This window comes from Apodemus sylvaticus, chromosome 2 (genome assembly GCF_947179515.1).
Source record: "Apodemus sylvaticus chromosome 2, mApoSyl1.1, whole genome shotgun sequence".
In the NCBI taxonomy this organism is placed as follows: Eukaryota; Metazoa; Chordata; class Mammalia; order Rodentia; family Muridae; genus Apodemus; species Apodemus sylvaticus.
The window spans coordinates 14379930-14407724 of record NC_067473.1 but is presented as its reverse complement, the minus strand read 5'-3'; the positions used below and the strand labels follow the sequence as shown (position 1 = coordinate 14407724).

At 35.4% G+C, this 27795-nt stretch overlaps 1 protein-coding gene across 1 annotated transcript in view; it reads left to right on the top strand.

Annotated features, from left to right (window-relative positions):
- Pclo (piccolo presynaptic cytomatrix protein) overlaps nucleotides 1-27795 on the top strand; it is a 335880-nt gene that overhangs the window by 182943 nt on the left and 125142 nt on the right. Inside the window, exons 7-9 of the mRNA XM_052172403.1 lie at nucleotides 4992-7179; nucleotides 11520-11656; nucleotides 14705-14795. Of these exons, the coding sequence (XP_052028363.1) occupies nucleotides 4992-7179; nucleotides 11520-11656; nucleotides 14705-14795 (2416 nt within the window). The remainder of the gene's footprint in view (nucleotides 1-4991; nucleotides 7180-11519; nucleotides 11657-14704; nucleotides 14796-27795) is intronic.

Here is a 27795-nt window from a genome sequence, read left to right as displayed (position 1 = left end):
TTTGTCATATATATAGTTATTGAATAATTTTGGTTTGACAGTTATGAAATTAAATAGTTGCTGCATATACTTTCTTTATTCAACTTTTTGAAAAAAAAGATCTTTATTTTTTTCGCTCATAAAATACCCTTCAGTGCCAAAATAGACACATACTCAACCATGCACACTTAAATTTAAATCTACATATTTAGTGATTTTTGCAGTTTAGATGCACCACACATAAATGTGTCTACCAGAAAGCTGTGAACCAAAGAGTAATTTAAATAAACTATCTCGTCAAATTGACAAAAATGTAAGGGGAAATTGCAATGTGCAGGGAAATATCTCAGAAGATCATATTTCAGAGTTAGCCAACAAAGATGCAGGAAACTAGAAAATGTAGGAAAGTTGTGGAGCTTATCTCTAAGGCCATTTTATTCTCTTGCTTGCCTTTCTTCATTTTCTTTGAGGCAGGGTTTCTCTGTCTAGCCCTGGCTGTCCTGGAACTAATTCTGTAGATCAGAAATCCACCTGCCTCTGCCTCCCAAGTGCTGGGATTAAAGGCATGCACCACCACTGCCCGGCCCCTTCTTCATTTTTTAAAATATGTGAACTTCTGGTCTTTTTTCAACCAACCATTGTTATATTTTCCCTAGGACTGCATCTCAGTGCATGTTTCCAAAAAGCTAGGCTAGGATAATCCTCTTTAGAGCCAGGACTCAAAACTAGCATGGACCTCAAAACCAGGTTTCTCAGATCTTGACAAGTTTTGACCCCATTTTAAATAAAGATTCAAAAAATAATGGTGACAAATAAAATGGTTGTCTTAACATTGGGTTAAGACATTTTATGAAAGAATGTTAATGACAGCTTAACAGATCAGATCTACCCACTTAGCAACAATGCACCTCTGTTTACTTCTTCAACCACATACTAAGCTGACTCACCCACGTGAATGGGGACCCTGAGTGATTTGATGCTCAGGACCTTGTCTATTTCCCTTTTCTTTTCTTTCCTTTTCTTTCCGTTTCTTTCCTTTTCTTTTCTTTCCTTTCCTTTTTCTTTTCTTTTCTTTTCTTTCCTTTCCTTTTTCTTTTCTTTTCTTTCCTTTCCTTTTTCTTTTCTTTTTTTTTCTTTCTTTCCTTCAATTTTACTTTTCTCACATATATTATACCCCTACCTCGATTTCCCCTCCCTCCTGCCTTCACAGTACTACCTTCCGTCCATTTCTGTGTTTTTTGTCAGAAAAGTACAGTTAGAGATTCCAACCACACATGGCATATCGAGTTGCCTTAAGACTAGGCACCTCCCCTCCTATTACAGTCAGACAAGGCAACCCAGTAAAAGAGAAGGGATCCCAAAAGGAGGAAAGGAGTCAGAGAAGTGCTGGAGTCCCACCAGAAGACCAAGCTACACAACCATGATGTATACATAGAGGGCCTAGGGAAGACCATGCAGCTCCCGAATTGTTGGTTTAGTCTCTATGAACCTCTGTAAGCCCAGTTTAGTTGATTCTGTGAGTTTCCTTATGGTGTCCTTGACCCTTGTGGATCCTGCAATCCTCTCTCCCTCTTCTGTAGGACTCGCTGAGTTTCCTCTAATGCTTTGCTATGAATCGCTACGTCTGCTTCCATCAGCTGTTGGATGATGCCTCAGTGATGATGATCATGCTAGGCTCCTGTCTCTGAGTATAGCAGAGTATAGCATGGTTCTTAAGCCAAACAACCAAACCAGATATTGGTTGGCAATCTCAAAATTTCTTTGCCACTTTTACCCCAGCTTATCTTGAAGACAGGATAAATTGTAGCTCTAAAAACTGATGGCTTGATTGGTGTCCCAATCCCTTTTTATAACTATTGTTCTGTAGTACAGCTTAAAATCAGAAATGGTGATACCACCTGAATTTCTTTTATCATAGAGGGTTGTTTTAGCTGTCCTGGGCTTGTTGTTTTACCTTATGAAGTTGAGTATTTTTCTTTCAAGATCTGTGAAGAATTGTGTTGGAATTTTGATGGGAATTGCATTCAATCTATAGACTGCTTTTGGTAAGATGGCCATTTTCACTAATGTTGACCCTACTGATGCACAAGCATGGGAGATCTTCCCAGGTCTTTCATGTGTTTAGATAGAGTTTTCTAGTTTCAGGATGACCTCTCCTTTTCAGCCACAGTGTAACTTTCTGGTATGACTTATATTTTGTTCTCCCAACAATTTAAATGCAATCAGTGACAACATTATTCTCTGCAATGCATAACAGTGGTTAAAAAAAAATCTCAAAAAGTCCTTATTAAGGTTATATTGAGAAATAACAATCAGTTCTTTCCAAATTACATACTGAAGGCAATTATACGCAAGAAAGATAATCCCATCTTTTATTTAAGAAATGAAAAGTGAACAAATACTGTCTGATCCATTGCTGTGGTTTATCTATAAGCAGAAACCATGACTCTGACTCAGTGGTGCAAAACCGATATTTAAAAAAGTTATAGTTTGTTCTCCAGTAAAACCTTCAATGCTCACCATATTGATATATTTCAGAATATGATTCAGTATCTTCCTAGACCAAGTCTCTTTCTATTGTGAACCCCACCAGTCAAAAATTAAAAAAAAAAAGCACTCTACAACTTAACGCCAAATATAAAACAAGCTTGAATTAGATACTGACCAGTTGGATGGTCTCTGGACAGATCCAGTTGTGGGTTCCTAGAAAATCACTCCATGTCACTGTCCAATGTCTTCTTACGCTTTCCAGTGACATTCACCACATTTCCCATCACATACAATCAAAGGCCAGCATACATCCTATTATATTTTCTGCCCATGTACCTCTTTTCCATTTCATAAAGCACATTCAGAACAGATGGCTCAGGCAAACAAACAGAAACTTATCCTTTACTGCAAACAGATCTTTTAACCTACAAGGTATTTTTCCTACTTTGGTCTCACGTTCTCTGATATAGTATAAGAATATACCAGCCTGGAATCAGAACATTAGCCTTAATTGTTACCTATCTTGAAGAAAAAATATTCATTCTTCAGAAGTCTTCATGAATATTTTAAAGCTACAACTTTTATCTCATTATTCCAGTGGATGAAAGAACTAGTACTGCCCTGATGGTCATTATTCAATGCCAGTGTCAGCACTTTGAAAGCTAGCTCCTTTCACAAAAAAGAATGAATGAATGAATGGATAGATGGATGGATTTGCTTGAAAGATGTTTTGATTTACAGATTTTTATGATATTTAATTTTTGGAAGTCTAAGCCTAGATGTTAAATGTTAGGTTGGTTTTGTTTTATTGTGATAGTTATCTCCACTATGATCTTTCTTATTTTTTCTTTTTTTAAACCCATAGTTATATGTACCTACAGAGTTAAAAAATGTTCCAATACATACTTTAAAGTATAGTTTGTTTCATTGTTTTCACTGTCAGTCTGATTTTACCACAGAAAGGTTTCAGCACCTAACTGGGAGATCATGACCACATCCTGTCCTGTAAAGGCACACAGTTATGAAGATAGCTTTTTGTCATTAAGTAAGGGATTAGAGTATCTTTGCAATTGACAAAATGTAACCAGTTCTAGGAACTCTGGCAATTATTTCTTTCCCCTCTGGGTACCAGGCATGTACATGCTACACACACACACACACAAACACACACACACACACACACACATTTATGCATGCAAGCATATACAAAATAAAATAAATTTTTCCAAAAATGTCATAGCTTACTATCATACTTAGTTGTCATAGACTAAATTTTCACTCATTGTGCGCTCTGCCTTTCTCTGGATAACACCTTACCAAGTCTCCTCATTCATAACCAGTTGTCTAGTCAGAGTAAACAACAGTGAAAGTGAAGCAATCATTAATACCTTAATAGTCTCTGATGTATATTGAATATAAATGTATCTAGATGCTACAAAGTCCTGCAGAAATGACATTTTTTGAAATGAATATTAACAGCTGTCTCATTTGACTTTCATAACAACTCCTTGGCTTAATTGTGCATAATATATAAAGTGGGTACAATGAGGGTAAGAATTAGGAATATGTGCAACAGCTGCTTAGGAAAAATACCTTATGTGCATTTTATAAAATATATATAGGAAGGCAGGTTCAGACATGAAGGAATGGGTTACAAAATGATGTTTGAAAGCAACAGAAGCACAGGGACTCTGACCTAATTAAAAATGACTAATTCAAATTATTATACTAATATAATCATAAATAATAAAGAAAAATTATTTCCAAAATTCATAGAGGCATGTATCACCCACTTACTGTCATAACTGTGTGATGATTTAAGGTAGGGAGGAACTGCACCTTTGCATTGCCGAAGCGAGAGTGGGAAGGAACATCTTCTGTAGAGCATGGCTGAGATGGAGGAGATTAAGCTCCTACTTGAGCATGACTCAGGCACGACAGCTTTGATAACACCAGTGTGTCGTAACCATACAGTGATTACGCATGTTTCTGCATATTCTGGCTTTAAGAATCTAAAGACGTACCCCTAAAAAGTCAAGTTTATGAAAAATTAGTAAAATAAAAGAAAAAAAGTATCTCATGAGCTACCAGCTGTTTTACCTGATTGAAACTGGCTCCAAAAAACTTTTTTTGCAGCAAATTATTTTGGCTCTTACAACGTAGCCAAAACAATCAGAAGAAAGTAGAGTTGCTAAGGAATACCAAAAGCTAGATAATCATGGAAATACTGGAAATGGCAAGATATGTGCAGCGTGAAACGAGAAAGTTAGACACCAGTATTCAAAATAGGGATATTGTATTTCAAATGAGAAACAGTACAATGACCATAGAATAAGAAAATAATCTTGTGTTTATTAACTTAACTTGGATTGAAAGTGGGTGAATATTTTATTTTATTCTGCTATGATACTGTCATTTTTTAACTCAGTTATTCAAGTGTAAATTATGTAGGGCTTTTTCTTTTTTAGTTTTGATTTTCTTATTTGCTAACAAAGTCTTATATTTTGTTTACTTGATTGTAGACTAAAGGTTCTCAAACCATAACAGCCTCTGGTACTCAGAAAAAAGTGAAGAGAACACTGCCAAATCCCCCTCCCGAGGAGGCGTCCACAGGAACACAGTCAACTTACAGCACCATGGGCACTGCTTCTAGGAGAAGAATGTGCAGAACCAATACGATGGCTCGAGCCAAGATTCTCCAGGACATCGACCGGGAGCTCGACCTCGTGGAAAGGGAGTCCGCCAAGCTTAGAAAGAAGCAAGCAGAGCTTGATGAGGAGGAAAAGGAGATCGACGCCAAGCTACGGTATCTGGAAATGGGAATTAACCGGAGAAAAGAAGCATTACTGAAGGAGAGAGAAAAGCGAGAGCGTGCCTACCTGCAGGGCGTGGCTGAAGACCGGGATTACATGTCTGACAGTGAGGTCAGCAGTACCAGACCGAGCCGAGTAGAAAGTGAGCATGGCATTGAGCGGCCGAGAACAGCTCCGCAAACTGAATTCAGCCAGTTCATACCACCACAAACCCAAACAGAAGCTCAGCTAGTTCCTCCCACGAGTCCTTACACTCAATACCAGTACTCATCACCCGCTCTTCCCACCCAAGCCCCGACCCCGTACACACAGCAATCTCATTTTCAACAACAGACATTGTACCATCAGCAAGTGTCACCTTATCAGACTCAACCAACCTTCCAAGCTGTGGCAACGATGTCCTTCACACCCCAGGCTCAGCCCACTCCGACTCCACAACCATCCTATCAACTGCCATCACAGATGATGGTGATTCAACAGAAGCCTCGGCAAACCACATTGTATTTGGAGCCGAAGATAACTTCTAACTATGAAGTGATTCGCAACCAACCCCTGATGATTGCTCCGGTTTCCACTGATAATACATACGCTGTCTCCCATCTTGGGAGTAAGTACAATAGTTTAGACTTGAGAATAGGTTTGGAGGAAAGAAGCAGTATGGCAAGCAGTCCAATATCAAGCATCTCTGCAGACTCCTTCTATGCAGACATTGACCACCATACTTCCAGGAATTATGTCCTAATAGATGACATTGGAGACATTACCAAAGGGACATCAGCTTTGAGCACTGCGTTTAGTCTTCATGAGAAGGATCTGTCCAAGACAGATCGGCTCCTTAGAACCACTGAGTCACGGAGGTCTCAAGAAGTGACAGACTTCCTCGCGCCTTTGCAGACTTCCCCCAGATTGCATAGCTATGTGAAAACGGAGGAGGATCCGATGGAGGATCCTTATGAGTTAAAGCTTCTGAAACATCAGATCAAGCAAGAGTTCCGTAGAGGCACAGAGAGCTTAGATCACCTTGCCGGTCTTTCACATTATTACCATGCTGACACTAGCTATAGACACTTCCCCAAGTCTGAGAAGTATAGCATCAGTAGGCTCACCCTTGAAAAGCAAGCTGCCAAACAACTACCCGCAGCTATACTTTACCAAAAGCAATCAAAGCATAAGAAATCACTAATCGATCCTAAAATGTCTAAGTTTTCACCTATTCAAGAAAGTAGAGACCTTGAACCTGACTATCCTACTTACATGAGTTCTAGCACTTCATCCATTGGTGGCATTTCTTCTAGGGCAAGGCTTCTCCAAGATGATATCACATTTGGCCTCAGAAAAAATATTACAGATCAACAAAAATTTATGGGCTCATCCCTTGGGTCCGGACTGGGCACGTTAGGAAATACCATCCGGTCGGCTCTACAGGATGAGGCAGACAAGCCATACAGCAGTGGGAGCAGGTCCAGGCCTTCCTCTAGGCCTTCCTCCGTCTATGGCCTTGACTTATCAATTAAGAGGGATTCTTCCAGCTCATCACTAAGATTGAAAGCTCAAGAAGCTGAAGCTCTGGATGTCTCCTTTGGTCATTCTTCATCGTCTGCCCGAACGAAGCCCACCAGCTTACCAATCAGCCAGAGCAGAGGAAGAATACCAATTGTGGCCCAGAATTCAGAAGAAGAAAGTCCACTAAGTCCCGTCGGCCAGCCAATGGGAATGGCCAGGGCTGCGGCTGGACCTTTGCCGCCCATATCTGCAGATACAAGGGATCAATTTGGATCAAGCCACTCCTTGCCTGAAGTTCAGCAACACATGAGAGAAGAGTCACGGACGAGGGGTTATGATCGTGACATAGCATTCATCATGGATGACTTCCAACATGCTATGTCTGACAGCGAAGGTAAATGGGTCCGCACACTGTCCTGTTACTCTCAAAACTCAAACTCTCATCTTTCTGCATGGTTGATTTTCTTTCTCCAAGGATGTATTCCATCTTTCTTGGTGCGATTTGTGCATGTTTATTTCAGTTTTTTTTCTTGTATGTCTCCTTCTTGTGTGTAGATATGGTGGCATGTTTTTCTTTGACTGTTTTTATTATTTTACTGTTTCCTGATTGTTGACCTGATTTCTTTTGTGTCTGATTTGTTTTAAAACAATTATTATACAATTCTATCAATAAAATATGGTCATCCTTAAAAGACATAACTGGGAAGAGTTTTATTGTACGGTTCTTTGAACTTTAAATATATGTTTTAATATATTTAATTACTTTTAATTAAATCATTATGAGTTGGAACCACTGAGTAATATTTTGTAATGGAGATGGGGGTCTCCTAGATCAGAGGCTATTCTCTTTGAGGGAACTTCTGCAATAGCTTAAAGTTAATATAATGGAATTTTATCATTGTCATTAAATAAACATCTGTGTTTCATCTCCCTTTATTATGAAGATTATTACTGACAAATTTGTACATTTAGTGTTATGTATTAGAAATTTTAATTCTAATCATGGTATGGAAAATAATTTTTCAGTATATGTAAAACATTCTTTCCACTTAAAACTGAAAAAGAAGAGACTACTTTTGAGAATGTAGCTGTCCTGTTGTGCCCCTTGAACATTCCAATGCCTTTCCTTTTGTCATATTATCTATTTTGACCCAAAGTATTTTGCTAATTTTTTCACACTAAAATTGCTTTAAAGATTTTAAGAGTTATTTTGTACAAGTCTATATGGTATACACACATATATATTACATATACACACACACACACATAATTTACTTCATTAAATTTTTGAGATAGATCCTATTCTGTAGTCCATGTACATGCAGGCCTGGGATTCCTGTTTATTGGTTTGTATTTGATATATGTGGAGTTAAAGCTCTGGAAATAAAATATTTCTAAATGAATAAAAAGTTATAATTTCATTAATTTGTATACTCAAAAATACTACAGATTTGTGACTGTCCTCCTTGTTTTAATCTAACTTCCTCAGTAAAATCTCACATGAAAATGCTTTTATGAGGAGCATTTTAATTTTTACCCTATATGTACATACAGATATGATTTTAAAAGATGAAATATAGAAAATTTTCTGAACTGAATAGGTTTGTGGCCCTACATAAAACAAACCAGTTCCTTTTCTTATGAAGTTGTTACAAAGTTTCTTTTTTACAAATTTTTTCTTGTTATAAGTTGATTGGTTGACCATTTTTATTGACAGTTTTTATTTAAGTAACATTTTCATTTGTGTATATTTGTGCTAGGCCCATGTTTGAATGAATCCACTTGATTATCAGGAAGTATAACATTAAGTAAAAAGTTGCTCTTTTAGTCAAGTACATATTTTATACTCATTTTAGAAATGTAGAATTGCGGTGAAAAAGTATAAGAAGTGATTCAAAGGCTATATCTATAAGAATGAAACAGTTGAGATTATGGAACAATTCAATTTCTAAAGGATTTGTGCACATAGATGATAATTACCTGGCAAGAATTTGACAACCAGTCTTTAACTTGGTATTAGCCGTGTAATGTTTGTAACTAGCCCAAATGTGGCACTTATATTATTCCGTGCACATAAAATTAACCGAGTAGTTTTATTTTTTGAGTTTGGTGTTCAGCAGCACTCACACATGGCTGAACTTTTGTTTTAAATATGTATGTATGTATTATGTGATAACATGTACCCTACATAGTGTTAAAGCAAATAAAGATGATGAGAAGCATGAAACAATTGAAGTGCAATTTGAGAACCAAAATGTTTTTTAAAATAAAGCAGACAAAACTAATTCATGAAAATTATCAATATAATTATATAGAAGGCTATAACAAATTGAATCACATTAGCAACTGTGTGATTAGATTGTAATGGACATCTTTAAAATATGTGCACAGTAAAATGTTATATATTTTCAGTGTTAGTATGTCATGCAAATATGTAAAGTTTTTTCAAGTGAAATAAAAAAGAGAAAAATATAAATCAGCATTGAAAAGAAATGCTATATTTGATATGTTTGTAATATTGTTCCATTACCACAGATCAAATATGAACTGTTAGGAATAACTAACCCAAAATATCTGGTCACCCCTGAGGAAGACAGTGTGTGATACAGGAGCAATCACTCAATCTGGTTGCATTAAGTTGATTTTGCATTCCCAAAAAAGATGGTGGCTATCTTTTTCATTCAGTTACATATGGGAAAATGAGCCCTCAGAATTGGAAATAAGCTGATGAAAGTTGTATAGGGTTGAGGTTCTATCATAATTATAATATCCAGAGCACCCTAAACCATATTTTAAACAGTTGTATTTAAAATTCAATTAGAAAAGTTATATATTCAAATGAAACAATCTTCTATGTTTTTCAGCATAGTCACATGTTGAAAACATGATAAATCATTACTTTCTTTTTAATTTTTAAATAAAATATGTATGATAAATATACATAATACCTATAAGAAATGATTTCTCCTAATAGAGGTTAAGTATAATCTAGAAAATTTACAAAGTGATGACTATTTGGTTTATTGTTTTACTTATCAAGAACTTGTTATACTGCATAATTTTGTCAATTTATTCATTCAGTTTCAAATTAGCACTGTATTTTATTACAATGATCATCAGCTAAATTGTGTATATTAACTAAAGAATATTGTTTATCTATAAATTAGATGTAAGGGCAAGATATTTATTAAAAAGTATGAGAAATATATTTACCCTTTTTTTCTTTAGATGATGATAATAACTCTATCTTTAACTCATTCCACAAAAATGTATTAAACAACATGCTTCATATAAAAGAGAGGAGAAAACTGAAAGAGGAGAAAGTCATAAAAGAAATAACTTTCCTCTTCAAGGAGTTGCTAGTCTAATAGGCAACTCAGTTAATGTGACCGTATATGCAACCACAGTCCAGGCATCAAATCTAAAGTTGATGAATCCATGATATTCCACTTCTCACTCCAAGTTAAGTTGGGAGAGATAGTGTAGTTCAGGAGCAGTGGTGCGGAAGGCTGCAGGAATGCAGCTGAGTCGTGGTATAGACTCTGATTGTCTAACCCTGCCAGCCAATAAATGACAGAAATAGCAGTCTAGTCTAGGGAATTTGTGCAAGGTAAGGTAGACACAAAAAGACAACTTTAACAAGATAGAGAGGAGATCTCAACTGATGGCATTTTAGAAGCTGACATTTCAAGAAAATAATATTGAAAGGCTCAAGTATCAGGATAAGCAAGAGGACAGGTCCTTCCATCTGCCAATTGAGAAACAACATATTAATTCCAAAAGCTGTTAATAGGGGACCAATAATATAAACAAGGAATACAAAATATAACCAAGGAATACCAAGAATAAGCAATGTGTATTAAGTCAGTTTTAGCAATTCAGTAAAAATAAGTCTTAGTTCCTTTGAAATATTCTTTAAAACCCGAAAAGTACTGATAGAACTATGTGAAAATTGTAAATTAGTGATTGAATGCTTTAAATACTTCAAGTGGTATGATGCTGACAAATTAAACAAAAATATAAATTCAAACTCAGTGCTAAAATTCAGATAATGATTTTATATTAAAATATTATATATTTAGATATATTTTTATTATTAAGCTGTAAAGTTCTTGTAGTACATGTGTTTCTAGCAGTAACAGTTATCGTATCTTAGAAATAAATGCTTGTTGACTTAAAATTGCCAAATAAATATCATATTTTAAAAAATATATTCACTTAGTCATAGCCAGCAGCCACGTGCTGCTACTTGACAGATACAAAAATCAAAAATTAGCCATATACTGCTGTTTGCCTCATGCAAAAGTGCAAAGTGAAGAGAAACTTGCCTATGGGCATAGTGTATCTACTGTTGCCCTGTGACCATACATGCTGGGTTATGGGGTAATGTTTCTAAGTGGGAACTGATGGACTCAAGTTGAATGAAATTATTCCTAATATACTTTTGTTAATGTATTGTCGAAATTTCATTTATATTGATTTGAAATGTAAATGTGTGTTGTTTTACTTTACGACGAGATGTGCATTTGTGTGCCTCTCCTTCTCTAGATTATTCTGTTGTATGAAAATGTGTAGATACTTTTGACAATGCTTCTAGTTCTTAGGGGACTTATGTCTGAAATGCATGCTATGGTTAACAAGCCCAGTGCATGCTAATCCTGCAGACCATTTGCTTCCCTCTATCACCTGTATTAGTTGCGGTTGCAATGTATGATGTTTCCTTGGTCCCCAAAGCCTATCACTTGCGTCGGGAGGAAACGGATTGGTTTGATAAACCCAGGGAGTCTCGTTTGGAAAATGGCCATGGTCTGGACCGGAAACTGCCAGAAAGACTGGTTCACTCTAGACCCCTCAGTCAACATCAAGAGCAAGTGAGTATGAAGTTTTACATTCTCTTGGATTTGGTAGCAACACGTGTCAGTTCTAATGTAAACTAGCTTGCTAACTTAAATATTTGCCAGGCAAGTTCAAGACTGTTTACTTTCAGTCATTTAATGAAGAAAGTGCTTTATTTAATCAGTTTGATGGGCATTGTGATGCTTCTACCAGACAATTTAAATGATTCATTCATGTAATAGATGATCATTACATGAATAGACCATCTCCAGTACTTAACATGGTACTCCTAAGAGGTTATAAGACCATTGTGCAATCTATTTGTGTAGTTGTCTGTGTTTTCCTATTAAAGTATTTTTAGAGACCAAAAAAAGCAACTGAAGTTAGGTAGGAAAAAGGAAAGATTCACATGAAGGAGAGAGAAACCGATACTTTAAAGGTCTACTATATGGAAATATTAATTGCTTTATAGTTACCTTCTAAATTTTGTTCTTTAACAATTCATAAAACAGCTGTTTGTATACAGCAAGTAATTGAATTTACAACTAAATTTTACAATCAGATGAGGGTGATACTTTATTTGCTCATTTTGGAGGAAATGAAGTGATGCGACTGAACCTTGAAAGAAGTGTAGTTGGGGAAAATGAAAAATACAGCAAATGGATTTAAACCAACATTCCTAGTATATCGGATACTTCCAGGAAGAGTGCTCATCATGATCATTCAAGTAGACACAAAACACACAGCCGACGTAGTTCCTTACATTAGCTCCTCAATTATCTATCCTTCATGATATCTTGGCTTAAATGACAATCATGTTTTAAATAGCTAAGATGATCTACTTGGGCTTAGTAAAATTTAGTTCATGATGTTTTAATTTAGAAAATATCATATTGAGGAGTAAAATAAAACATTTTTGTATAACTACTATCAGTACAGAAATTTCATTTCTTCTGAAGCAACTTCAGTTTATATGGTTAATCTATCAAATATAATTCTAAAAAAAAGTTTTCATTCTGTTTTCCTATACAGTTTCCTTTGAGGAAAATACTGAGGTTATTCGTGATGTATTATAAATACTCTCTTTTCATGTTTTTAGTGAATTCTTATTTAGGGCTGTATTGACTAAATGTTTACATACTTTTGTTTCTTTCTATCACAATCATTGGATTATACTGAATTTTGTTGTCTTGTTATTCTTAAAATTATTTTCATAATTATATTTCAACTCTCTTCATAAAGATCTGGCTAGGAATGTCCACAACAATGAAACCAATAAAATTATTGCGTTTGGATCTCTGTAGCTTAGTGCTTCCTGCCATAGGAACCAGAATATGTTAACAAAATCATAGTAACAGCTGCTATAGAAACCACAAGTCTAATTCCACTTGCTATCAGACACTGTTCCATGGATACTAAAGAATTATCCAACTAAATTATACTGAATGTTATTTGAGAATACTTAGAAATAATCTATATCTATTAATTATTAAATGTATTCAATACATTTCTAAAATTCTGTTCTATTTAGATAGATAATATAATATTGCAGGTGACATATTGTTTTTAGTTTTCTGGTACTAAAACATTCAGATTAAGTGTCTTTGACAGAGGACATGGTCCATGATATCTTAAATAGTTATAGACTAGTATACCAAAGTAAGGCAGGTAGTGTTTATTGAGGACTGTTTCATAAGATTCAATAAATAGAAGAATAAAAATCCTTGTTAGGTGAATGTAACAATCATAAGGTATTTTCTTGCTAATAAAAATCTTACATTGAAAAGGGAACTTTGCATTAGTATCTACTAAACTATGAAATAATATACAGTGATCAAAATGACACATGCATAAAGTTATAAACTACTACAAATCGAAGGGCCATACAAGTACTGAAGAGCCAATACAGAGAACATAGCCTGCCCCAGAATGCTCCCTGCAGATTACAGCCTCTTCTTCCACAAGTAATAGACATATTGATGGTTACGGCAATAATTTATATAGAAGCTAACATATGCCTTAAATACATAGCTTCCCAAAGTTTAATTACATGGATTTTAATGTTCATGCTTTTTTGCATTGATATTTATCTTTAAATACTGTTTTCCTCTTCAACTCAGGAAATTTATTTTGGACTAGAAGATAACAAAATAGCATTCTCATTTTCTTCACTTCTTTGTATATCTTGTAATCAAAGGTAATATTAAGCTCTTGGTGCCCATAAGCACCAATGAAAACATGAACAAGAATTTATTCTCATGAAGTACCATAGGGAGAAAGAGTATAAAATCCAATTAACTAATTCATACATAAGTTTATCCTCTGTATAAATATTGTATACAAAACACCAAATAGATACAGTATTATTTCTGAAAAATTATTAGATTTATAAGCACATTAACTACAAATTATTAAATCAGAATTTCTTTTCAAATTCACTCTTCAAGAGAAATCTAAAAGTACTTTACTAAATGTATAGACCATCCAACCAATACAGTCCTGGGAAATGGTGAGGTGTCTGTTCCCTACAGCAAGCATTTGTGCTAATCAAAGTGTATGGATGTGTAAAAAACATGCGGGTGGCAATTTAAATACTTCATGAATATGTCAACTCAATTCATGAAACGACTTATGGTCAGGAAAGAAGAACAATGCCTTTTCTGGGATAGAAGTAGGTGAAAACCTTGATGCAGCATCATCAAAAGACCGTAATAACAGAGACTAGCACCTTGGTGTATCATGTAACTTCCCTGTGTCTCTTGCTAATACTGGTAAAAAACAGCAGCCCTGTAATCCCATTTTTCTAGAAGATTCTGTCAGTATATACTTGCAATTTTAGTTCTCCTTTATAATGTATCATCCAGCTCACTCATAACTACAGAAGTCATAACTGATGAACTTAGAAAAGAATCATTATGCAGCATGTTTGTAAATTCTTCCACTGACATCATCCAAGAAACTTCTGGTATACTTTCATTGATTTAATTGGTGTGCTTTGCACTGAACGAGTATAAATCTGCACAATGTATGTCAAGGGTTTTTAACTACTGATTTTTGTTTACCTAATCCCTTCTCTGTCCTAGATTTTGCAGATGAATGGGAAGACAATGCACTACATCTTTCCTCATGCAAGGATAAAAATAACCAGAGACTCTAAGGATCACACAGTTTCAGGTAAAGCAAACTGAACTATCTGCTAATTTCTAATCCTAATATAAAATTGACATATGTATCTGTATTTCACTTTAAATGACTCCTTAAATTTTAATAATTTTAGAAAACAACCCTTTTTATCTTTGTAGAGCATGTCTAAAAATAGCAAGCTATTCATTTTTAGCACAGAGACATACACACACACACACACAGAGAGAGAGAGAGAGAGAACATAAATGATATGATATTTGCATGAAGAGTAATTAAGTGGTACAGACCCACTCTTCATTAGCAGTATCTCTAACAGAGCATGAGTTGGCAGTACTCATAACTACTGCTTCAGGAAGCATCATGGCCACTGCATTACTCTGTACCTTGCACTGTTGAATAATATGGTTACATAGTTTAGACAAAAACAGAAGCCTGGAGCTCTTAGGATCAGATCCCTTTGTATTTATCCACAGTGAACACTGTCAATCATGCTGAGCTTTCAGATTACTTGTGTTTATTTATAGATCAAAGCTGATAATAGACTCTCTAAGCTTCTTATTTTGGAATGATTTTAGACTTCCAGTAAATGGTACAGATTGCTGTACTGCCTGCTAGTTGTCCAATTTTCCTTATGTTTGCATAAAACTAACCTAAATTGATCAACAAGGGAAATTAACATGGATATGATATTAAAACAGGTCTAAGCCCTACTCAGATATTGACATTTTCTTCTAATCAGTTATATTATTTACTGCCTCAAGATACAACCTAGAATCTCACACAGTATTTCATTGTCATGGTTCCTGCATCTCCTCCAACATAACCATCTCTGTATTTGCTTGTATTTCCTAGGCCTGAGATTCTTGACAAATAATGAAAGATTCACATTACTAATGAGATGTCCATTATTTTGAAGTGTGAGATGAATTAAATTTTCAAGTTGATAAAATATACCCTGGATACTTTTCTAAATTACTGTGCATTATGTTTTCATGTCCAATTACTAAACATTGGAAAATTTGTAAATTTCAAAGACATTGTTGTGGTCTCTATACTAGAGGTAGATGTCACATGGTGCATATGTCTTTTGTTTGTTTTCATGGTGACTTGGAAAAGCATTTGTCTTCTCAGATGCAATTGGAATTTGATTCCCATAGAAAAGAAGTCACTTAGAAATCTAATGTTTTTCTGTTAAAATGGGTATTTTTTTCTTTTACCACAGAAAGATAATTAATATATATTAATATATAGGGTATATAAAGATATATATTTAACACCCTAGGGCTCTAATTTTCATCATTTCAACCTTATAAAATCCATTTTATAGCTGTAGTATCCATTTAGAATTTTTTTGCACAATTTTTACATATTGAATCCACTTAGTACTTTTAGGGGTTGTTTTTCATTGGATATTACTTGCTGAAAATTACTTCAGTTCTTCCAGAACATAAACCAAAATAGCATAATATTTTCTGGTAATGCCAGAATTATTTTTTAGGATATAGAAAAATATCTTAAATCATTTCCCCTAAATCAATAGGCCCTACATCACTGTATCTGTCTACTCATGCCATTAGTTTTCCTTGATATTAAAGGATTTTCTCTCTGTCTTATCTTCTCTAACTCATTATTCTTTACTTGAACAAGAAAAAACAGAAACTACAGAATAATGAAAATAAATGCTACTAATTTACTGTTATAAATATTCTACTCTTAAAACTAAATTAATTTCCCTTCATTTTTCAAAATGAAGTAAAAGAATTACTATTTTGGAAACTAATTTTTCTAGCTAATGCACATATTATATTTCTCCAAGTTTCCTTTTCTTCCATTGTCTTCCTAAAATACTAAAATATTTTCCATTTTTATGCACACTTCAGTGGTTACTACTAAATTTCTAGATACTTTTGTTTATCCTTAGAGAACACAGTTCCAAAAAAAATTAAATATCTTAAAAGAATCAGTAATGTTTTTATTAAATCCTTAGGAATCTAGGCTATTTTAAATGTATAAATCAGTGAATCAGAATCCACATCTGACTGTTTTTATAAAATGTCTAATGGTCAACACAACCTAGAACAGAGCGCTCACACTTGACTTGTCCTTATGTTGTATGCTGCCAAATGAAGCTTGCTGTAATTTATCACAGTTTAGTTGACACCAACTATTTATTAATTAATATTTTGAATACCAATTTGGTTTGAAAATTTTAATTCAGTAAATATTTTGACAGATAAAACTGTACCTACACGTACAGGACGATATTTTGAAATATACATATATATTGCTAAATGACTACAGAAAACTATCGCCCATGTTATTATGTTGTGTGGGAATGTCTTTCATATATTCTATGAGCATTTTCAAAAATATAATGTTATTATTAGCTTTAGTCATGATTGAGTATATCTTTTTAACATGTGTACTAAAATATTTACAAATATTTCATTTTGAAGCTAATTTTAGACATCTCAAAAAGGTATGGACAACAATAAACAGAAAAATGAAAAAAAATGCCATGATTTTGTGATTGTGTGGCTAGAACATCAACTGTATTGTGATGAAAAATTTGTTTTAGTCTCCTGTACATACACAAAAAGGAGTAGAAAACAGCCATCAGTATGTTTTCATTTTGGTTACCAAAATTTGTTCAAATTAGATATATTGTCTGTCTCTTACAGTCTCTCATCAGATGTGTATAAATGACAAGAGAAAAAAATTATAAAACTATTATAAAGTAGGCATAATTAGCAAATGGAAGAAAATCTGTTGCTTTTTTCAAACATTTTTTATTCGATATATTCTTTATTTACATTTCAAATTATTTCCCCTTTCCTGGATGCCCCCTCCCTGAAAGTCCCACAAGCCCTCTTCCCTCCCCCTGTTCCCCAATCCACTCCTTCCCACTTCCCTGTCCTGGTATTCCCCTACACTGCTGCACTGAACCTTTCCAGGTCCAGGGGCCACTCCTTCCTTCTTCTTAGGCATCATTTGATATGTGGATTGTGTCTTGGGTATTCCAAGCTTCTAGACTAATATATGCTTATCAGTGAGTGCAAACCATGAGTGTTCTTTTGAGACTGGGTTACCTCATTTAGGATGATATTCTCTAGCTCCATCCATTTGTCTAAGAATTTCATGAATTCATTGTTTCTAATGGCTGAATAGTACTCCATTGTGTAAATATATCACATTTTTTGTATCCATTCCTCTGTTGAGGGACATCTGCATTCTTTCCAGCTTCTGGCTATTATAAATAGGCCTGCTATGAGCATAGTGAAGCATGTATCCTTATTACATGCTGGGGAATCCTCTGGGTATATCCCCAGGAGTGGTATAGTGGGATCCTCTGGAAGTATTCCCAGTTTTCTGAGGAATCGCCAGACTGATTTCCAGAATGGTAGTAGCAGCTTGCAACCCCACCAGCAGTGGAGAAATGTTCCTCTTTCTCCACATCCTTGCTAGCACCTGTTTTCTCTTGAGTTTTTGATCTTAGCCATTCTGACTGGTGTGAGGTGAAATCTCAGGGTTGTTTTGATTAGCATTTCCCTGTCGACTAAGGATGTTGAACATTTCTTTAGGTGCTACTCATTCATTTGATATTCCTCAGGTGAAAATTCTTTGTTTAGCTCTGTACCCCATTTTAAGGGGGTTATTTGGCTCTCTGGAGTCTTCTTGAGTTCTTTAGATCAATGGAATAGATTGAAGACCCAAAAATGAACCCACAGAATTATGGTCACTTGATCTTTGACAAGAGAGCTACAACCATCCAGTGGGAAAAAGATAGTCTTTTCAACAAATGGTGCTGGTTCAACTGGAGGTCAGCTTGCAAAAGAACGTAAATTGATCCATTCTAATCTCCTTGTGCTAAGCTCAAGTCCAAGTAGATCAAGAACCTCCTCATAGAACCAGACACACTGAAACTAATAGAAAAGAAACTGGGGAAGACCCTTGAGGACATGGCACAGGGAAAATTTTCCTCAACAGAACACCAATAGCTTATGCTCTAAGTTCAAGAATTGACAAATGGACCTCATAAAATTACAAAGTATCTGTAAGGCAAAGAACATTGTCAAAAGGACAAAATGGCAACCAACAAATTGGGAAAAGATCTTTACCAACACTACATCTGAAAAACTGTTCTTATTTATAGGAAACAAAAAGAATGACAAAAAAGAAGCAAAAAGAGAAAATGGGTTAATAACATTTCCCTTGTCACACACATAGCTCAAAATATGGATGAAGGAAGCGGACACTCCCATGATGTTTTTGTTGATTTGCAAACTCAAACTTGCTTTCAGAGTGATGCTAACACAGGCTTTGCCTTTATCCTTCTAATTCTTTGAGAATACCCAGCGTAGTGTTTCTGGAGGCTATACAGCATATGACTTCACAAGAGACTGGATATGAAAATAATCATAATAAGCATGAGATTTGAAGAATAGGAAACAGGTTGCAACATTCTTCACTTTCCTTTAGTATAATAATTGTACTATTATACTATATATATATAGTATAATATATATATATGACGTATTTAATGCAGAACAGTTTTATTATTGCTTCCATGTAATTAGTAAACATTTCAATCCTCTTTTAATAACACAGATGACACAGAAAACATTAACAGGTATAATTTGTACTAGTGAAGTCTCTTTGAAGTGCCAAGAATAGTAGACATGATGGATGGCTTTTGAAACCCCAAATCTTGAAGGTCAACACTATAAAGATATTTACAGAAGTAGTTCAAAAGCAATACAAACACAAAGTTATCTGTTTATTAATATATATTTTAATTTTCACAAATAGAATCTGCTTTCCAAATACTTTTATAACTCATAGTCTGTGACCCTCACAGGCCAATGTTGGTCCATGGGGGCAAAGGGGCAAAGGGAGCAGAGATGACATACTGGGGGTTGAGAAGCCCTGTGAATACATATGGTGATGATGACACACTTGGACCAGCTGTAGGGAGGCAGATCATCTTTACTTGAGATGATTCAAGTCCATATAGTTTGGGGCATGATGGGCAAAGATCATTAGCTTAGGGTACTGAAATGCCTCTTTACCTTTGGGAAGCATTTCAGGAATCTCAAGCTGAACAGGTCCTTATTTATCAGAAAAAAGGAATTTGAACTTGTAACCTAACTAAGGCTACATGAAATTCTACAGGTAGAGAGGCCTGTGGGAAGTTTGTAGATTACCCAGGGAAGGTCAGAGAAAGGGAACCCCTGCCAATGAAGGGTGTCTTCTATTACATGCTGAGCCCAGAAGGCTATCAGGTTAACTGTAGACTTTGGCCTTTATTAACACTTTTCCCACAAAAATGGAGAAATATTTATGTTTGCTTGCTAATATCTATAATTTAGAACTCTTACTATGATTTGCTGGGTTAATAGAAGAAATGCATGAAGACACCAGTCCTCAACTTCATGATTTAGTCGATGTCCAAGCTATAATGAATTATTACCAAAAAGGGTTAAGAAGAGCTTACATAAAAGCTAATAGATTTATGAACATTTACTACTTATACTCACTTTATGTATAAATAAAACACATACAGGCAATCATGTTTTTCTACCATTAAATTTACTGCTTAGTGACCTGAACAAGAAACAATGCTCCCTCTTTTAGTACAGTTTTGTGCTTAGTTTTGAAATCTAATAGTATCAGTCCTCAAAATTTTAGGTTTCAAAAACCATTTAAGCAATTCTGTAGCCTTTGAATTTTGACAAAGTTTTTAATCAGTCTTATAGCACTGTGATGGGGATTATACTAAAAGCAAAAATTAATGCACATAAAAATGCTGCTTTAAAAATCACTGAATTTTCCAATGTGTTAATATGTATCATCTCATTTATTTAGATTTCCTCTGATTCTTCTCACCAAAATTTTACATCTTGTGTATAAAATTAGCATTTATCTTACTAATGTGCTTAAATTTTTGTTCTGGTTGATTTTATTGTGAAGAATTTTCATAATTGAGGTTTTGAAGGATCTCTTAAAATTATGTAAAAATTATTTTATACATACATAAACCTTTAGTTAATAGCCTCACAGATTTATTATTCTTGCAATTTTCATTTAATACTCATGATTTCTACATGCAAAAATATGTGTTCTGTCTATAAAGTATTTACTCATCCCATTCCAATTCTTATGCTCCATTTTCTTTCATAATACGAAGAGAAATCTTCTGTACAATACTACATACAGTAGCAAGGGCTGGCATCATTGCTCCATTCTAATATTTAAGAAAAATATTTATCCCTTCGTAATTAATATGTTATGAAGAAGCATCTTCTGTAGAAGCATCTTCCAATTTCCAGCTTGAGATGGATTTATGATTTTTTGTTTTCCATTGTTTTGTCTTTGTGTTGTTTGAAAGACAGACTTATGTAGCCAAGGCTTGCCTTGAACTCATCAGGTAATTGGAGGATGGTCTACTACCCACAGTGTTCTGGGATTACAGGAATATACCATAGCTATGAAAATCATACTTGAACTTTTATTGTTAGTTTGGCTTAGGGGATTTTATTGTATTCAGAATTTTATCAAAAATATTGACTAAATATAGTGAGTTGATCGTGTGTTCTTTGTTATTTATAAGACAATTTAATTGTTTTCCATTTGTTATAATGTCTAAGTTTTTATGATTTAGCTTGTTATTCAAGTATTTGTGTGTCATCTTCCAGGATTATTTTATGTATGAATTTTCAAACTTTGTCATCAAATAGCCTTGTATTGTAGTTTTCTAAGAGCTCAATCTATAGCCAACAATGGGTCAAAATTCCCCTCAAAAGACTTTTCCCTACCTCTAAAGCTATATATTTTTGTTGCCAGATTGATATAAATTGGGAAGAAATCTCGAAGTTAAAGTAAATGTTAAACTTTCAAATTTCTTGCCTGTCTTATATACATGTGTTATCTTCTGTTGACTAGATATTCATGGTTGCTTAGGCTTTGCCTGCCCTATGTTATCTATCTACCAAGACTCCATTTGTCCAGAAGCATGGAGAGCTTTTATTAATTTGACTTACCAAGTCATCCGTGGCCCAAGTTAATACCTAGAAAATCTTTGGATCTCCTACTTGCCCCATTCCATAACAGCTAAGCCTCTCCCAGGTCTTTATGACTCACTTTCCCTGTTAAAGTCACATGACAGATAAGTTGGGTTTAGAAGTAGTCTAGAAATGCATGATAGTTTTACACTCCTTATTCTTAAACCAATAGTTTTTGTGGAAGTATCTCTCTCTCTCTCTCTCTCTCTCTCTCTCTCTCTCTCTCTCTCTCTCTCTCTCTCTCTCTCTTCTCTCTCTCTCTCCTCTTTAGGACTTGCTACCTTCAGTTTCCATTGTCATATTTCTAGCTTGTCCAAGAGATACCCACACACACTAATTCCAGTTCTTTCTCACACCATCCTCCCCATCTTGATCGCTCCTTTTGCTCTCTCCACAATCTCTCCTACCCAGTTTTTCCCTCTCTCCACAATCTCTCCTACCTAGTTTTTCCCTCTATCCACCCCAGATGTCTCCCCCTTTCCTGAGGCATCACGTCTCTACAGGATTAGGTATATCCTTTCCCACTGAGGCCAGACAAGGCAGCCCTCTACATATTTGTCTGCATATGTGCTAGGGGTTACAGACCAGCCCATGTATTTTTTTCTTTTCATTTGTTGGTTTAGCCTCTGGGAGTTCTGAAGAGTCTGGGTTAGCTGATACTGCTGTTCTTCATATGGGGTTCCAATCTCTTACAGCTCCTTCAATCCTTCTAACTATTCTATAGTCATCTGTGACCTCAATCCAATGGTTAGCTGTAAGTATCTGAATCTGTCTCAGTCAGCTACTGATAGAGCCTCTCGGAGAACAGCCATGCTACAATCCTCTCTGCAAGTACAGTGTGGCATCAGAAATAGTGTCAGGGTTTGGTGCCTGCTAATGGGATGGATCCCAAGTTGGGCCAGTCACTGGATGGCCTTTCCTTCAGTCTCTGAACCATTTTTGTCCCTGCATTTCCTTTAAACAGTAACAATTCTGGGTCAAAAATCTGAAGATGGGAGGATAGCCCCATGCCTCAACTGGGGTCATGTCTATCTACTGGAGGTAGTCTTTGTTTTGGCTCAGTAAGATTCAATCATCATTCCTTGAGCCCTATTTGTTACTTAGCTTCTTTGGATCTGGATTGTATGTGCAAATTTCCTGTACTTTATGGCTAATATCCACTTATAAGTGAGTACATATCATGTTTTCCTTTCTATGTCTGTATTGCCTCACTTAGGATGAATTTTTCTAGTTCCACCCATTTGCCTGCAAATTTCATGATGTCACTGTTTTTAATAGCTGAATAATATTCCATTGTGTAAATGTACCATATTTTCTTTATCCACTATTCAGTTGAGGGACATCTAGGTTGTTTCCAGATTCTGACTATTACAAATAAAGGTACTATGAACATAGTTGAGGAAGTGCAAACATCATTAGTCAACAGAAAAATGCAAATCTAAATGAATCTTAGATTCCACCTTACACCCATTAGAATGGCCAAGATAAAAAACTCAAGCTCTAGCTCATGCTGGAGAGGTTGTGGAGCAAAGGAAACACTTTTCCATTGTATCTGGGACTGCAAACTTGGACAACCACTATGGAAATCATTTAGAGGGTTTCTTGGAAAATTGTGAAAAAATCTACCTCAAGATTCAGTTATTGACTCCTGGGCATATACCCAAAAGATGCTCCAGCATACCTCAATGTGACATTTTCAGTGACAGAAAAGTTAGAGAAATGATAACTAAGGCAAAGTGGACATAAACAACAATTAAACAACAGACCTTCAAGCTCTTACAAACCAATAAAGAGCTTACTTTTTTCCTTCAGATGAACATGAATTATGCTCCAAGTGGAAAAGAAGGTAGCCCACCAAAAAAGCCTTCAATTATGTGACATATCTTGATACACTAGTAAAATGCCATATTTTAAGGGTTTAGTCATCTACACAATTGTTTTTGACTGTACAGTGTGATGGCACTTAAATTATATTGAAATAAAATTAATCTATCAAATTTTCTGATGTAAGATTTTCAAAAATAATAGTATCTTAAGTATTCCATTGAAATATGTATTTTATGTGACTGAAAAGAAAGTTTCAGACCTAATAAAACTCCTTGTATTCAAGAAAAATGAATCAGCAAGCAACTGAATAGTAGTTCTAGGTATCTGTCACACTCACTCACAGATACAAAAGCATTCGGAGAAATCTCAGAAATCTGAAGAGTCATAGTACTCCATTTATTCAAGGAGTCCAGTAAGTTCCTAAGGAAGATAATGATATTCTTAGAATCTCAAGGAAAGTTAATGTCTACTTTGTGAGAAAACAACAGAGATTCTAAGCTCATCCTGCTGCATAATTCCTGCCTTTCCTCACTTTCTTTTTAAACTTCTATGAAATATTTAATGATTTCCATAATTTTAAAAATTGTAGAAAATTAATACAGTGTAGAGAACCAAACAGAATGAACTCTTTGACAGATTACAGTTTTCACCATTAACCTTGTATTAGTTATATCTTACACTAATTCTGCATCCATTGACTTAATTTTAAAGAATAGCATAAATTTAAATTGTAAATAATAAACATATATGACTGAAAATGTCATTTTTTGTGTTTTGAAATTCTACTAAATGTTGCTTTGGGATAAGGTATTTTTTATTATTTAGGATATTAAAGGTGGCTTTTAATTCTCAACATTATGTACCTTATACCACTGAGACACAGAATAGAAGAGTAATATATGTCAAGTGCCAAAACATGAGTAAAACCCATTGGTCTCTTCAGCTTTATTGCATAATAGTATGGGCTGGCATTTATATTGTGGCAGAAAGCTCCATAAATACAAGTTCATGCCCCATTGATCAGATCAATAACTCATATTGAACCCATTAAAACATTAAAAGTTTTAACATTTAATCATTATAATTAAAACATTTTCAGACTATTATAAATAGTCTGAATTGACTTGAATTGACACAAAGCAAAGCATGTTTATATTTGAAGAAGCTACCAAAATCCCTACATAAATACATAATTGGGTGATGTGATCATGTACTGCACCAAGATGCTTCAGTAAATGGTAAACCAAATTACAATATGGGAGCTCAAGAAAAGATACCACCACGTATAATAGCCATTTTGACTTACGTATACACTATGAAGGGTTGACAACATTCCCTGACAACATACTTCTCAGTGTGTCTTCCTTTGGTTGTGAGACATCCATAGGATGAATATTACTTACCATATAAAAGGAATGAAGTAGTAATTCAATTGCAATTTGAATGAGTTTTGGAAACATTAATTTAAATCCAAGGTCCAGAGTCCATAAGTACATATGATTCTATGTATATGAAAGTATAGAATAAGACTTCTATAGAACAAATGGCTAGATGGGGCAAAGATGGAGGATTGGAGAGTGGGTGAGTGATAACTAGTGGGTATGTAGTTTCTTTTTCAAGAAGGTAAAAAGATGTTTTCATGTTGACTGTGGTGATGACTGTACATACTGCATGTACTAACCACCATTCATTAGTAGGTTTTGAAAAGATGAGGGCTTCAATACCTGAGCTATATCTCAATAAAGTTGTTAGAAACCTTCCATAATTCTCTTTCACAAGAGGAAACATTTCCATGCCTGTCTTTGTTATTGACCATAGAGCACATTAATCCCAAGTAGATGTTTCTTACCATCTTCCTTACGTCTCATCTCCCAGACTCTGGTGATAGGGGACATCTGTAAAGAAATTTGAAAAATGTGAATATCACCTGCCTTTTGCTGTATACCCCTTTCTTGTGCATTTTAAATGGATGTGTAATGAAGCTAGAAGTTCACTGTGGAAGTTTCAGTGTGTGTTCTTTTCTACTTTTCTTTTATTAAAAGTAAATGGTTTTCCACATGGTGCTGTGATCACAGTTTCCCTTCCCCCAACTCTTCCCAGATTCTCCCCACCTCCTTCCCCCTTCCCCCACCCCTGTCTGAACCCTCAACTTTTCTATCCTTGCAAAACCAACAGTCATCTAAAGAGTAATGACGAAGTAAATAAAATAAAACAAAAAAGTAGGCCAAAGCAAATAGAATAAAGAGTCCCCCCAAAATCACTAGATACATATAGATAGACACATGTTCATGTACAGAAGAATCCCATTAAAGCACAAAACTGGGAAGCATAATGTGCCCTCAAAGGACCTGTAAGATTTTTTTAAATTCCCCGTCAAAGCATTATGTGATAAAGAAACCCCATTCAGACACAGAATGGCATCGAGCTCATTTTGTGCCTGCCATCTATTGTTGGGGATGGAGCCTCGTCTAAAGGGTGGTTTTGAATACCCTGTGCTTCAACAGAATGGTCTCTGGCCTAGTCAGTCTGAGATTCTTGGCCACCCAAGAAACCATGTGAATGGGTCTTGTCTTTTAAATCCCATCAGATATTGGCTGGTCACTCCTGCAAGCTTTGTACCACAATTGCACTTGTACATCTTGTAAACAGGTCATCATTGGAGATGAAAGGTTTTATATCTGGCATGCTGTTTGCCTTTCTCCTTTGGTAGCATGTAGCATGCCTTACAGTACCATGAATGCTAGTCAGTTAGGGTAAAGCTCTCTGTGGTCACCAACTTTATTTCCCCATGTTAAATGAGTGTTGTAGGTGTCTTCACCGTGGGGCCTGGCCATCAGCTTATAGAGAGCAACTGATAGCCTTAACAATTGCCAGAATTGTTTGAGGGTTCTAATGAAGCCCCTCTGGCTAACATCTGGGTTATATAACTACTCCTCCATTGTTTGGCACTTTCACCTTCACACATTTTAGAAGGCTTATGCTGTAATTGATCTCCAGACAACTCCTCAAATGGGCAAATTTAACTGTACCATGTCACCCCCTCTTTAACTTCCACATTTGATCTTCCTGTTTGAGTCCCAACCACCACCTTGATTTTATAATGTATTTTTCATCCCTTTCTTTCTATTTTGAACATAAATGGGCATAAAATCAACTCAAGCAAATCAGTGGCCTTCCTATACTCAAAGGATAAGCAGGCTGAGAAAGAAATTAGGGAAATGACCCCCTTCACAATAGCCACAAACAGTATTAAGTATCTTGGGGTGAATCTTACCAAACATGTGAAAGATCTGTATGAAAAGTTTAAAATATATTCAATGTGTAGTTGACATAGACAATGAATACTCTAAAAATGATCTAATGGAGCACTATGTTTTTACAAATATAAATTCCCTAACTATTTTGTTATGATGTATAGATATTTAATTTATTCTCTTAAACCATATACACACATTTAATGTCTTTTAACCATAACCATTTCCACTCCCCCCTTCAAACTTCCCTCGGATACCTTTTGTATTAGTTACATGTCTCATGATGTGAGAAAGTGCTATAAACAAAAGCAGATTATAGAAGGATGAGGTTATTTCAGGTCATGTTTCCAGTGGGAGAGTCCGTAAGGGCTAGAAAGGCACTGTAATGACATGCCAGGTCAGGAAGCTGGCTCTTCACATTTGTCTCACAGGAAACCCAGAGAGTGAACTAGACGTGAGTCAAGACTACATAGTCTCAAAGCTATCTCCAATGATGTACACTTTCCTTCAGAAAGACGACAGCCTAACAGACCCATTAACCTCCTCAAACAGTGTCCAAGGCATTCAAGTGCCTGCGCTGATGGCAGTCATTGTCTATTCAAACTACTCCCCTCTGCTCTTCATGTCTTTTGTTTTATTTATAACCCACTGCACCCAATTAGTGCTGTTGTTGTGCATGAAGCCATTACTGGAGTTTAGGAACCTATCAGTGGCCACACCCCAAAGAAAACACCATCATTCCCTCCTGGGGGGGCAGCCATCACTTGCTAATATCACCTTGACTAAAAACAGCCCTTCTGCAATCTCCTCATCTATCTATGCCACAATTTAGACTGCCTTGATTGTGCTCGGGTCTCATGCATGTTGTGATGGCTTTTGTAAGTTCAT